Source organism: Phasianus colchicus, chromosome 5, assembly GCF_987193195.1.
Source record: "Phasianus colchicus chromosome 5, bPhaCol1.hap1.1, whole genome shotgun sequence".
Lineage (NCBI taxonomy): Eukaryota > Metazoa > Chordata > Aves > Galliformes > Phasianidae > Phasianus > Phasianus colchicus.
The window spans coordinates 49,352,826-49,366,618 of NC_143440.1; the positions used below are offsets into that span (position 1 = coordinate 49,352,826).

Consider the following 13,793-nt stretch of genomic DNA (forward strand, 5'->3'; position numbering starts at 1 on the left):
GCAGAGGCCATCTGCAGCTTTACAAACAAGACACGGCTGATTTACACAGCACTAAAAAAAAAAAAAAAAAGAAGAAGAAGGGAGCGAGGGAAAAAAAAAAAAAAAAAAAAAAAGATGCTTGCTGTATCCTGCAACATCTGGTGACTGCATCGCCCTTTCAACCAGCAAGTCCTGACTGCTGGGCGAGGTGGCAGGAACATCTCCAGCTGCGAGTGGAAACATGCAGCTGCGGCAACAGGACCGAGCACAGCAGATTCACGGACAAGCACGCCACTGGAAAACTGGGCTGCTCGGTGCCTCTGCCCTCACATCTCTCGGGGCATTTGACATAAGGCAGCCAAAAAAGACCCTGCACTCACTGGCCCCACTAGGACAACCAAAAGCTCTGTGCATCGAAGGCAGTTATTTGGCCAGTGCATCCAGAAGCCCCATCCCAGCTCCCTGTCCTGGTTGGAAAAGAGGATTAAGAACATCAAAAGGATTCTTGCATACAACAATTAAATAGATTGACGCTTGGTTTGACTCCCATCAAAATCTCTTGGCCAAAATAGGTCTTGTTGGTTTTAAAGAAAAAAAAAAAAATCTATTTTAAAGATATTCTAATATTATTATTTTAATGTCTGGCCACTATTTGACAACAGGAGAAAATGTGCTTGAATACAAGCGGTCAGAGATTTGGCACAGTTTCATCGTGGAGCTCGCTTCTAACTTTAATGACTGGGTTACACAAAATCGTGAACACTGTCCCTTCGAGAGCAGCCTCTTATCTGCAAACCAACCTCCTGCTTCTGAAGAGGAACAGGGGGAAGTCCCAGCTCTTTCAAACCTCTGGGTTTCTCAGGCAAGCTGAGACCACAGAGCTAATAACAGGTGATGTCTGTGGGGCAGTCCTGCACTTCCATCAGCTTCTTCCAAAATTGCAGCTAGGCTTTTAGCAATCTCATCCAAGTAACAAATAAACAAGCCAAATGTCACTCAGAATATGTAAAGGGGGAAGAGACAGGAGGGAGAGATGGGAAAATCAGTGACTCTGAAAACACAGCCTGCTTTTTTTGACGTGAAAAAAACAACAACAACAACAAAACAAAACCCTCCGGATAAATGCCTTCAAGCCTCAACCCCAAACACCAGCACTCAGCCAAGCAGCGGGGCGAAGCCCAGTGACCTCCTCCATGCACCACCCCTGGCTGCCCTTCCACAGCAGGGCAGGGGTGGGGATGGTGAGATCTCTCCCCCACGGCATCCTTCACCACAGTGCAAGGCAGGTGTGCATACCGAGAGGAGGTGGGTTCAGGGAAAGGCACCTGCCGTGGGCAGGGCTGCGAGGGGGACAAGCTCACCGTTGAGACCGTTGGGGATGCTCCGGTGATGAAGAGGCACAGATAGGTCATCCATGGACCTCCGCATGGCCCCAGCCTTGCTGTCGCCAGCCTTGTGATGGTGGAGGTGGTGGTGGTGGTGGTCGGGGCTGCCAGCGCTGCCCGTGCTGGAGGTGCTGCTCCCATCCCCCACGTCCCTGGTGGCAGAGCCGCCGTTGAGGTTGGTCAGGCTGGCCTGGCTGTCGATGGAGCTCCGCGAGCCGGCCCCGCTTCGCTCCTCATCCAGCATCAGCACCATCTCCTTCAGCTCCACGTTCTCCCGCAGCAGGGTCTCCTGCCTCGCCTCCAGGTCCTTCAGCTTCTGCTGGTACATGCCTACCTCCTTCCACATCACGCTGGCCGTGTGCCTCCCAAACCTCTGCCATTCCCTCGACAGCTTCTTGCCTTTCTGCCGGTCGTCGTCCAGGAAGCAGCAGAGTTCCCGCAGCTCCTGGTTGTCGTCCTGCAACTTCTGGTTGACCTCCTTCAGCCCGCGGATCTCGTGCAGGTGGAGCTGCAGCCGCCGGTTCACATCCTTCATCAAGTTGCCGTGTTCCACCATTAAGTTCATCTTTTCATTCTCCACTTTCCTCAGTCTTTTCACCAGCTCTTCCTTGCTCCACCTCAGCATCTCCTCCTCTGAAATTTTGCTCAGGTCCTCTTTAGACCCCTCGAGGGAATTTTTGGCCATCATCTGTGCCTGGAAAGTGTCTGCTCTTACAGAGTAGCAAACGGTTCAGGTTATCTGGGTTATTTTTGTTCGCTTGACTTCCTGGGACTGAAATTCACTGCAGCATCTTAGGGAAGAAAAATTATAGTTCCCCGTAGCGTGCTGGACAAGGTGGTACAGCAAAGCCCGACTGGAATATCTGCTTCCCCATAGAATCCATAATAAAAAAGCAATCCAAACGGGGAAGAAAGAAAAAAAAAAAAAAAAAAGACGCGCCCCCCAAACGGGTCTGGGGGCGGCGGGGAATCGGCCGCCTCCGAGCGAAGCCTTCGCAGGGGATCGGCCAACTTACCCTGGGCGAAACAACTAGGAGGCGGCCGGCCCCCTCCTCCGCGGCGCTCCGTCCACTTGTTCCCCCGCCCCTCCCGCCGCTGCCCGCCGAGCCCCGCTGCGGGAGACGAGAGACGGGCCCCGCGCTGCCGCCGCCGCTGCCGCCGCCCCGCTCGGCCGCTGCTCGCCCCCAAACCCGCGGCGACGTGGGGCCGAGCCCTGCGCGGCGGCGGCCGATGCCGGTGCTGCGCTGCCGAAGAGCGGCGGGGGAGCCGGCGCCTTCCCGGAATGGCTCAGCCCTCAGGAGGGAGGGGAAGGGCGGCAGCACCGGGCTGGTCCCACCTCCTGCCGGGCAGGGAGGCGCGGCCCGACCCCGGCCCTAGACCCAGCCTCAGCTAAGCGCGACCGAGCGGCGGCGGCGGAGGAGGCGAGCGGCGGCTGCTGGCGGCGGAGCGGAGCGGCGCGGGGCCGAGCACCGCCCTCCCGCGCTGCCCCATTGGCTGCCGAGGCCGGGCCGGGCGCTCGCCGAGCCCCGGTGCGCCGCGCCCCGCCGCCGGCTCGGGTTACCGGGACCGCGGCCGCGCGGCCGACGTGGGGCCGCCTGGCGCCTTCAAACGGCAGGTACAAAGGAGCGGCTCCCCGCCCCGCCGTGCTCTGCTCGCTGCGGCCGGGCTGCCCCTATTTCCCATCGCTGTTTGGCTTTTTTTTTTTTTTTTTTTTTTATTTTTTTTATTCCTCTTTCTTCCTTTCTTTTCCTGGGAAGCACCAGATCGGGGAAGGGTGGGGTCGGACAGGCAGGAAGACGAACCCGCCGCGCGGGGAAGCGGCGCCGGAGCGGCCCCGGCTACACCGCCGCCAGGCGCTGGGAAAAACGCTCGGGCGCAGCGGCGGAGCTCCGCGTCCTTCCCGAGCCGCCTTTGTCTCCAGGTGCCCGCCGCAGCCTGCAGGTTGCTGCAACCCTCGGCCTCCTCCTCGCTCCGTCAGTCCTCGCCCCCCCTCTTCCCCCGCTGTGTGGGACAGAACTGCTTTTAAAAATGGGTTGTGCTGTTCCTCATAGCAACCTGTCCAGGTTCCCATCATCTTTACTATCAGGTGTGCCAGTGTCACTTCCAGGCACCTCAGACAGAACCCGGTAAAGGGTACAGAAAGTTCACAAAGTTAAAGTGGATTTCCTAGGCAATGTGTAGGCAGATTTCCTACATCCTTGCATCATATCCCCTGACTTTTAGTCTAAAGCACTTTTCCTTGGAATATCAGCTGCTTTTGGCCAGCATCGCGTTGTGAAAATGTACTGGGGCAGTGTAGTGCTGCCAGTATTTCCCACATGAGCCTCCTTTAAAAACTCCAGGGAATTGCCAGCTTTATGTTCCCAAGGTACCTTGGTGAATGATTTGACTCCAGGGTTAACTCAGCACCGCCTCAGGTTTCTGACCACACTGTGGAGCTGGTCCAAGACACCCTCTAGCAAGGAAGAAGCATCGAATCTGCTGCCAGAGCGTGGGATGCAGAGCAGATGGTCTGTGCATGGAGGGAGCATCAGTCCAGAGAAGGATGGAGAATTGCAACTTCTGCCTTTTGGTGCTACATTCCTAAGTCTAATCAGCAAATATACAGTTCCTTTGATTTTCTTTTGCATGCTGCTTGGTTTCTGAGCCCAGGCATATGTTGGCAAAGTAAGAAAACTGCCCACTCCCAGATTGCCAAGGGAAGTTCTGGATGCCCTAATCCTGGAGGTGTTTAAGGCCATGTTGGGTGGGGCCCTGGGCAGCCAGATCTGGTGGATGGCAGCCCTGCCCATGACAGGAGGGCTGGAATTAGTTGGTCTTCAAGATCCCTACAATTCTAAGCCATTCTATAATTCCCTGCTGAAGCACTAGACTTACCTTCTTCTGATGGAGCTCATCCCTTCCGTGGTGACTTTTGGCCCTTCTCCTTTCCCCAAGCAGCTTATATCCTTTTGTTATCAGTGAGGTAACAGGATTGGGACTGGTCCTAGGGCTTCACGTGGGTTATGCAGGTTGTCAATCTCCAGTCCCACACACAGACAATCATCCTAACTTGCACACCAACCCAGGTAATTCCCTGCAGAGAAGGGAATCACATTGTGTGCATGCAGTAGGCTTTGTTCACAGTATCTGCACGCTCCCTTCAGTGGGATTGTTCCTCACAGGTGAGATGGGGCCAGGAGGCTGGGGCTGGGCAAGATGGCTGAAGAGCTGCCTTGCCTGCCTGAGAAACAATGGAGAAAATTGTAATGGCTGTGCTGTGAATTCACCATGGAGGCAGTCAGCTGGTGGGATGTGGAAACCAGCAGGTGTCTGTGCGCTGTCCTGTGCCAATGAGAACTGTCTCAGGTCTGAAGCAAGTCTGCTCCTGCTTCCCTCTGACATCTCAGATTTGGGGACCAGTGCAAGAGGGGTCACTGGCAGCTGGCTGCAAAACCAGGCCATGTCATGGGAGCAACACCCTTCATAATGGGGCATGCTGAGGGTTGCATTGCCTCAAGAAGGCATCCTAGCATTCCCCAAGCCAAGTCTTCTATTTACAAGGCTTTAATCACATCCTTCCCTACAGGAAGAGGAAAGTGCTTCTCCTGGGCTCCTCCAGGAGGCGATCTGACTCGCAGATCCCGGCAGCGGCTGGGGGAAGGAGGAGCAGAGTGGGAAACAGCTCCCAGAGGCCTTTCCTCACCCACAGCAGTCAGAGGGGAGGAGAAGGCCCCGGCAGCTGCACCACAAGCACAGGTGCAGCCAGGCCCTGCAGGTGCAAGTAAGGTCGTGGAGGATCTTGGCCTGGCAGCGTATCTCTGGGCCTGCCTCGCGTTTGCACCATCTTTTTCCCAAGAAAAGCTGTTTTGCTGTTGTTGTTGTGTTGTTGTTTTTCCCAGATGAAAAATTCTGAAATTTGAACTCTATTGATGGCTCTGCCAGCAGACAGGGGGGCTCCTCAGAGGAAGTGAGGAGATTATTAATATCCACAGAGGAAGTCACTGCGATGATTGAGGCATGCTTTCAGTTCTCTGTGTCTGTGCTTTTGAAAAAGTTATTGGCACAAGTCCACCCTGCTATGGTGCACAAGGGCTTTGCTTCGTTCTGAAGTCCAGGTAGACTTTAAAGCGCAGTGACCTGTTTTTGGACATCTGGAGAGCAGCATGGTCTGGAGGTGGCACTGAAACTGCACTTTAAAGGTGCAGGCTAGGAAGGCATTTATCTGGTGCTGATGGACACCTGATAAAAACATGCACTGACCTGCAGCAAAGACAGCAGGTGGAGTGAGCAAGGCCTGAAGTGAGTGGACATCATACATCTCTTCCACTGTGCAGCTTCCCTTCAGGGTGGGTGCTGCGTTGCAGCAGAGGAAAATCCCTTTAGCTTAGAAAGGCAGCAGTGTTGGAGCAAAGGTGCAGAGCTTGCCAGCATCGAGCTGTGGCCCAGATTATCCACCTGCATAGTGGAAGTGATTGTTTTAATACCGTGGAGGGAAAGGACTAAGTCAGTGCACCGCTTTATGATCAATAGCTGAACCTGTATTGCAAGCAGATTTTTAATCAACACAAATAACACACAGCGTTGAAGTAATTTTGATGGGTTTGTGCTTTTTATTTTCACTTATCAAACCCAGTTTTGCAGTGTTGTTCAGAAGGAACTACAATTTCCCCGTGCCAATTTAAGATGAAGTACAGAAGTTGGTAAACAGCACACCACGGATTCCTTTTGTTACATTTGGCCACGGGCCTTCTGCAAGCTTCGAGTGAAAAGCACTTTCAATATGCATGTCTTCTTACGCTTTTTATGCCCATGAAATAGAGCATCAAAGCCTATCCCTTGCACTGAATCAAATGAATGCTTCCACCTTCTTCAGTCAGGGATGGAATTTTAAAGCGAATTATAGCATGATAAGAATTTTAGGAAAAAGAAAAAAAAAAAAAAAAGAAGAAAAAAAAGAAAAGAATCTACTGGGTAAATTTGCTCTTGATGTTAACTCCTAAACTCAGCAGGTGACACAAAGAATGAGTTAGTGCCCTGATACTACACAGTGATACAGAGCCTCATTTAAGCCTTACCGAAGCATTCCCTCTACAGGGCTACATTAGTATTACAGAAAGCACTTCGAGATCAGGTCTGTGCTACTGCTTTGCCCCGGGGAGGGCTGGCGCTCACAGATCCCACTCCCCTGGTGTGGGAACCCCACACCTAATAGAGTAATCCCAGAGGGTCTTTCATATGACTTTGCTTTCCCAAGAGAGCATAGGAAGTCCACAGCACTATGTGTACTGCAAGGCCTTGTTCCAGTTTACACAGGCTGAGGACCTGTCTCATAAAGAGTGTACGCCGTGAATCATTTACACAGGTTATAAATCCTCCACTGCATTTGTATTTTCTCATAAATCAGTGCCAAGGACTAATCCTTGATTAATGTTTTGAAATATACCATCCAGGTTGCGTCAGTGGAAGTTCTGTTTTGTGCAACAAAGCTGTACGGTAACGAAAAACATGCAGTGCTCCTAATCTCTGCTATTAAGATAGGGAACATGCTTCTAGCCTGATTTAGCAGTATTTTGAGCCAGAACATTTTACAAGAATCAGCTACCTGAAGAAGAACTGCCTTGGGTCACTATTCCTTCTTTTCCCAGTGACTGAGTGTACAACCCAGGCAGATCAGCTGAACCTTGCCATGAAAAGTCTTCATCCCTCTAGGTGCCCATCTGGCTGAGCAGAAAAAGCAGCCTCTGACAAAATTATGCATTACTTCATAATGCTAGGCTCTGGCAATATTACTGGGCCATCCAGTTCAGTCGCTCTGCTTATGAAAGTAGTATGTATTAATGAGGGTTTCATCTTGTGTCCACAAAACCTTTCTATTTCATGCCCTGCAACTACTAGGAAAATTATTAAATGCACCAACATGTTTCAAAGCCTTCAGGATATTTGGAGAAGAATACTGTTGTGACCTGCAAACTCTTTCCCATGCCACAAAAGCAGGTCCTGTAAAAGGCATAAGCCTGTACACAGAACATTCAAATCAAGCAGAAGGAGCCTGTAAAAATCTCCAAACCCACATCAATCACCAAAGCTTCATTTTCAGTGAAGTTTGTTTTTTTCTTACAATGCAATACATTTTTTTTCCATCATCCTTATTCTTTATGTTTATTGAATCTAAATCCTAAAAAGAAATAGGTATATATGCTGCTCCTAGCTGAGAGCTACAGGTGATTGACACTTCCCAAATGCAGACATAATAGCTATAGCAAAAATTTCACTGCTAGTTAAGTGTGTGTTGAGGATCCAACTTCATTCTGCAATCAGAAAGCTGCATGCAGTATCACAGCTATTCTTCCAAGTATTAAGAAAAATCCCCCCAACTCCTCTTACAACATATTAATCACCTGGACAGCCATGTGCCTCAAGCTGAGGCAATGTGCTGACCAGCTGAGTCACCTTCTCTGCCATCCTCTACCCAAAAAATGAGGAGTGCAATAAGTGAAACCAGATGTGTGTCAAGAAATAAAATTTGAAAAAGCTTTCCATATCTTCCTGAATATGTAAGATATAATAGCAGGAATATGGCATACTGGATCACAATGCTGGCTCCTGTATTGTCTCTGCCAGTGGCCAATACCAGATGCTTATGAGAATACTGTGAAAAACCTGCCCATAGGGTGAGTTTCCTCCTCTCTGCCATCTGGTACTGCTTGGCTTCTTCCCAGAATTAGTAAGATTTACATCTCTTCCAAAAATATTTGCACTCCTATCTAACATGGGAAGAAGGCCAGAGATAGGTTGATACACCTTTTCCTATTGTAAATATTTCCCTGTAAACTTGGGTGATCCAACAAATACGTGGGAGAAATGAAAGCTAAGGATTTACTGCACTCCTCCATTACCATGCCATTATATCCTGGAAGCCAAAGTCCACCCTGAGCTACATGCAAAGCTGACAAAAGAGGGCTTTGTGATTATGGGGCAGAACTAGGTCCCCACAGCCTGGAGGTGCTTGCAGGAGGTTGCTTTGCAAGACAGAAGCACAGCACTCGCTGTTTTTAGTTGCGTCTTTCATGTGCACCAACTGCATAAAGCCCAGGAAACTCCTGGGATTTAGATCTGTGCCATTTAAGTCACTGGTGATTTAAACACTGGCTTTGCTGAAAGTGTATTCATATATTCTTATTTCTTCCTCTCTCTCACTGCCTCTATACTTTCCCTATGACTTTTAACAATCCTTTGCAGATGTCTGGGATGAGGTACAGTGTTGTTCCATGAGCAGCAGTGATTTTAGATTATTTCAACGGAGTGATCTTTGTCATCATTTGTTTAAAAAAAAAAAAAAAAAAACAGGCATATAACTATTTCTTTTTAGGATTTAGATTCAATAAATATAAAGAATAAGGATGATGGAAAAAAAAATGTATTGCATTGTAAGAAAAAAACAATTAGTGCTGTTCTTAAGGAGCACTGTGGACTGATCTTCCTTAGATCTTAGTTTGTTCCATGACCAGGAGAATGCAGCAACCACCCAGTCTCTTCTGTAGTGCCCCAGTGCCTCCCTCATCCATGCACATCCTGCTTTCCTCTGGCACAGCTCCGTGTTTGGGCAGCACTGGGCTTGGCACTGGTAGCTACAAAAGAGGCACCTTGCTATTCAAGCAAACGAAGCCATCAGTATTAGCAGCATGAAGTCAATGAAACCTCAGCAGTTCCACAATACAGAAAATAGGCTATGTTATACTATCCACCATGTTCTTTACACTCTTTTCTCATTTCCGTTGTGCATCTAATGAACAAATTCTCTTAGCTGTATTGGTGGACCAGGAAAACATAAATACCCAGTTGTGTACTATAAGCAAAGCCTTTTGCTACTCTACCCTTCACTCAGTAGTAAAGCGTATTTTCTGCTTGCAAGACAGTGACTGTGCTGAGGACCTAATTTTGCCTTCTTTCATAGCTCGCTGAAGCCACTGGGATTTTATAACAGATGAGAAAGGCAGAGCCATGCCCTAAAATGCTGACACTACTTCCATATATCATAGAGATATCTGAATAATTCATAGTGTCAAGCAGAGCAAGTTAAAGGAACAGTGTCATAAGTGACAACATCCAGCTTTAATACATTCCATACCAAAATGAAAAGTCCACAAATTTCTTTCTTTGGCGAGAAATGTGATCAGTTTCTCCAAGCAAAACTACAACAGTGTTATAAAATGTGAAAACAATGGGATTTCACCATGACTGAGCATGTTACCTGTTACCTTTGCCTTGTATGATATTTGAAATAAAATGAAATTGGACCCATATTAGACAGAAAGACAGCGTGTTCTTCCCCAGGGCACTGAAATGTTGCTGAAGTCACCAATTTGCTGTCACAGGTCTTCAGGTTACATCTCACTTTCTATCCTTCCTGATAACTATTGACTACTAAATCATTTATTTCTGAAGAAAGGTTGGAGATTAAGCTGAAGTAAAGAACCCTGAATTCTGAGGCTGGTTAAATCTAAACCAGGCACATGTTCTTCCAAAGGACCCTCATCTTTACAGTGCACAAAATGAAGGCTCTAGGATGTGGGGCTCTCTGGAAAATCATGCTTGAAATTCAGATAAAAACAATTCCAGCTAATCTCTTCTTCTGCATGTGAAAATAATAATAATAATAAATTCCTATAATTTGTAGATTTGTTTACTCCTGTAAGCTTCCTGCCCCTTGTTCTAGACCAGCAGCCTTCCTTTTGTCCAGTGCTTTGGGCCTCAGCAGGGTGGAGACATATTGAGGCAGGGGAAGCGTTGCAGACACCCACATCTTGCTTAGCACGTGAGGAATGGGAGGTCTCCAAAATGGTGCTCCTTGCTGTTGATATGCCCAAATCAATCTCCCCAGCCTGATTTGCAGCCAGCAGCCACAGCAGGTGTTGATGTGCAGGTGACTCTGCCTGGCTTTCTGCATTCTGCCCACGTCTGCTGCCTGCTATAGGACAGGGATGCAGTTACAATCGGGGATGCCATTTGAATACAAATGGGAGGAAGAAAGGCACTCTCTCACCACCGGAGCCAAAGGAAGCCCCAGGTGGCAATGGGGTAATAGGATTGTGATTGCAAGGTTCAGCGTGATGGCTGCTCCTGCCACTGCTCCTCTCCAGCATGGCACTGCATTATATTAAATTTCCTGCACTCCTGTCACTCGCCTGATGCCGTTTGGCACTGCCTTCCATGCACACACAGCAATGCCAGTTTCCTTTGCATTTTTCCTCAAACCAGCAGGTTGCTGAGCCTTTGTATTCACCGCTCTTTTTCAGCTGGATCTTGTTCACTGAGGCAGCAGTGCTTGGCTCTGAGTCGTGCCCTCATGCAGGCTCACATCACTGTGGGCAGTTCTCTTCAGCAGAGAACCAACACTTGGAAAGTGAGGAATTACTTGCCCTAGGGCTGTGGTCATTTGTAATGGTGTGGAGATAATCTGTCAGATTTGGGAGCTCAGAGCAGCAAAAGACCCTGTGTTCATATTCATTATTTTAGCATCTTATCATTTCCCAAGCAGAAGAACTTGATTCTTAGAGAAATTCATATTTTGGGTCCAACTGGAGTTTGTCTTTGCAGATAATGCTTGAAGCCACAGTGCAAGTTCTTTTTGATAGCATGCAGAATGTTCCAAGCTTAACTGATGGGTCACACTTGCTAACTTGAACTTATTTTTATATTCTCTGCTTTGTCTTCATTAGAAGCAAAAAGTTTCCAGGAACTGACAACTCAGAAAACTGAAGTTTTAGCTAAGCAGAGCATAGCATTGCACACATCAAAGCAAATTTATTGCATCCATGTGCTCAAAGCAGTTCTACCCCATGTCATTGGGTCTATATTATTGCTGGGACCAGCAGCATCCCCTCTGAGGACCAGCCCTGCGGTGACTCTGTCCTGGTCCCTTGCCTATTTGAGCACACAGTGCCTTGGGCTGCACTTAGTATTTCCACCTGGGCCATGTAGACTGCTGCTCTTCAGTGATTGGTGTGACTGGCCTGCTACTATACTGAGTTGGCTTTAAACCAGTGGCCCAAGAATAGAAAATGCTGTGTGGCGCTGGCAAATGGTACAGTGCAGTGAGGGAACAATATGCATTGCCACCAAAAAGAGACTGGTCTGCCCAGAAAGCTTCCAAAGCTTTACCTTAGCAGTGCATATTTTAGCAAGTTTGGCTTTGGGTATCTGAATACAGAAATATTCCTAAGCAAATACTTTCTCTATGCAGAGAACCAGTCGATTCTGCTGTCTGAAGTGCTTCTGCTTTGGCTGTGGCAGTGGGACCTACAGAAAATATTGAAGGAGGGAGGCTGCAGAAAGGAGAGCTTCCATGATTCTGGGAGGCATATTTCCCTGCAAAACCTGCAGAGAAAAGAAAGAGAGAAAAAGAAAGAGAAGAGTAGTTCTTCCAGCAGTTTAGGGCAGGGGTGTGTGTTAGGTCCATCTCCATGGCAGGGAGACAGGATAGCAATCCCTATAAGCAGCTATGGGTTTGGGGAGCAGGGAGAAGAGATCAGCATCTCTCTGCTGCTCCTCCTTTGCTGCTCCAAAGGGGTGGAACCCCTTTGAGCACTCAGTGGTTGCTTATCCCGAGGACCTGTGTGCTGATGGCCACTCCTGGAACTACGGCTTTGCCACATCTGTGATGCCACAGGATGTGCAAATTCCTTTCCTAGCATCACAGAAGCTAAGCACATTGACATCATGCAGTATGCTCTGCAGACAGATTGATGCTGTTTCTCTTTCACTGATAAGCTAGAGCAAAAAGCTCCTATACACAGCATGGTGTCCCTGAGAGCACCAGGGGAGGAAGGTTTTCTGTATTCTCTGTTGTTACCTTCATGACAGACTGGAATCTGCTCTGTCATATGGAGCACAGAAGCAACTGTTGTACAAATTTAAAGAATTATTAATTATTATTATTATTAATACAAGATTCTCTCAAAAACACTCAGAGTTACACTTCTCCACCAACACCACTGGCAGTTCCACAGAGAAGATCCCAGCCTCACTTTAACATCTGAGAAATCTACCCTTACTTCAGGGGAGACACAACTTCTCCACACAAATGGGCTTTTGTTCTGCTCACAGCTCATCTGGCCCGACAGACTGGAAAAGCCACTTACTTGGGAACAGACACCCCTGCCCACTTGCTCACATCCACTGAGCTGGGCAGAGCTCTGCATCTCCAGGCTGAAAGGTGGGGAAGGCAGAGAGGAGGCCACGTGGGATGTTTTTATGCGTTATTTCATCAAGTAGTGATTTATTGCCATTTCCATCCCAGGAGCAGGCTGTTTCAGAGCTTGTAAATGCAGCCTGGCTTCTGAGCACTGAATGGATCAGGCTTTAATAAATTGAAGCCAAAACTAAAGTGTATTTGACTGCTGGTGTTTCAGTCTTCCCACGTATCTTTCTAGAGGTAGATTATTGTGCAGTCCTTATGCTCATTGGTTGCATTAGCCAGGTACACCGTTTTTAATTTCAGCGTGTGAGGCAATTTCTCCCTGGAGATAAGTAGGAGCAGGCTCAGCTGACTTGCACTGATTTATACCTGTCTATAAATGGTGTCCCTGTCCCAGTCCCCAGCTATTTTAGAAAGTCACATGTATTGGTCTTATAGGGTATTGAAAAGATGTGAAGCCTGTGTCCCATACAGAAGCACACTAGGAAGCAGAGGGATGCAGGATCCAGCACAGGGGACATGTATCACCCCAGCACAACTGTGCCCCCCAGCCTCCCTACCACATGTCCCCAGGCAGGCTTCTGGATGGTCATTTTAGTACCAGACTGTTGGGTCTTTACACACTTCTTCCAGTGGAGATTTTTAGACACATGGTCACCTCTGCTCAACACTAAAGCAGGAGACATGCTGCCAGGGGAGCAGGCGGTTTGACAGACCAGCAGCAGTGCAATAGAAGTCCTTGTCTCTGGGTTACCAGTTCAAACCAGTAACAGGTTGTGATTGGCAGCTGTTACCTCCTGACAGCTGCTAAATAGCCAGTGTAAATTGGGTCAGTGCCTTGGGTCAGCTTTCTCATTAACAGGTGTCCACAACTCAACACCACAAAGAGAACCCAATTATCAGCCTCATCCCTGACAGTGATTTGGAAGATAAGGGCACAAATGAATGCTTCATCAGGATGTGAGTGCTGCACTGAGGGAGGAAAAACGTTTTATGCTAAACTACTCCTTCCTTCCAGTATCTCTGGGATAAACAGAAGGATTTTAAGCCTACAGAGGCACCAGGCCAGCACCTTTCAGCAGCTTAAAGCACTTGTTATTGTTATTGCTATTGCTCTTGACAGCAGGTTAAAAGACTGCAGGTCTCTTAGAAATCTTTAGAATTCTTAGGAAAATTGTCCCTGCCCACCAAGAGCTCACTGGTAAGGCAAGAGATGGCAAATCTGCATAGGCAGCCAGCCGAAGAGGGCA

At 48.4% G+C, this 13,793-nt stretch overlaps 1 protein-coding gene across 2 annotated transcripts in view; it reads right to left on the reverse strand.

The window, feature by feature from the left end:
- CCDC85C (coiled-coil domain containing 85C) overlaps window positions 1–2,821 on the reverse strand; it is a 101,960-nt gene extending 99,139 nt beyond the window's left edge. Inside the window, exon 1 of one of the 2 annotated variants that reach the window (XM_031593015.2) lies at window positions 1,341–2,815. In XM_031593015.2, the coding sequence (XP_031448875.1) occupies window positions 1,341–2,052 (712 nt within the window). In that variant the 5' untranslated portion in view covers window positions 2,053–2,815. Of the gene's footprint in view, window positions 1–1,340 lie in introns of both variants that reach the window. The other variant, XM_090141595.1, reaches the window with a different exon arrangement.
- Between the last annotated feature and the right edge of the window lie 10,972 nt (window positions 2,822–13,793).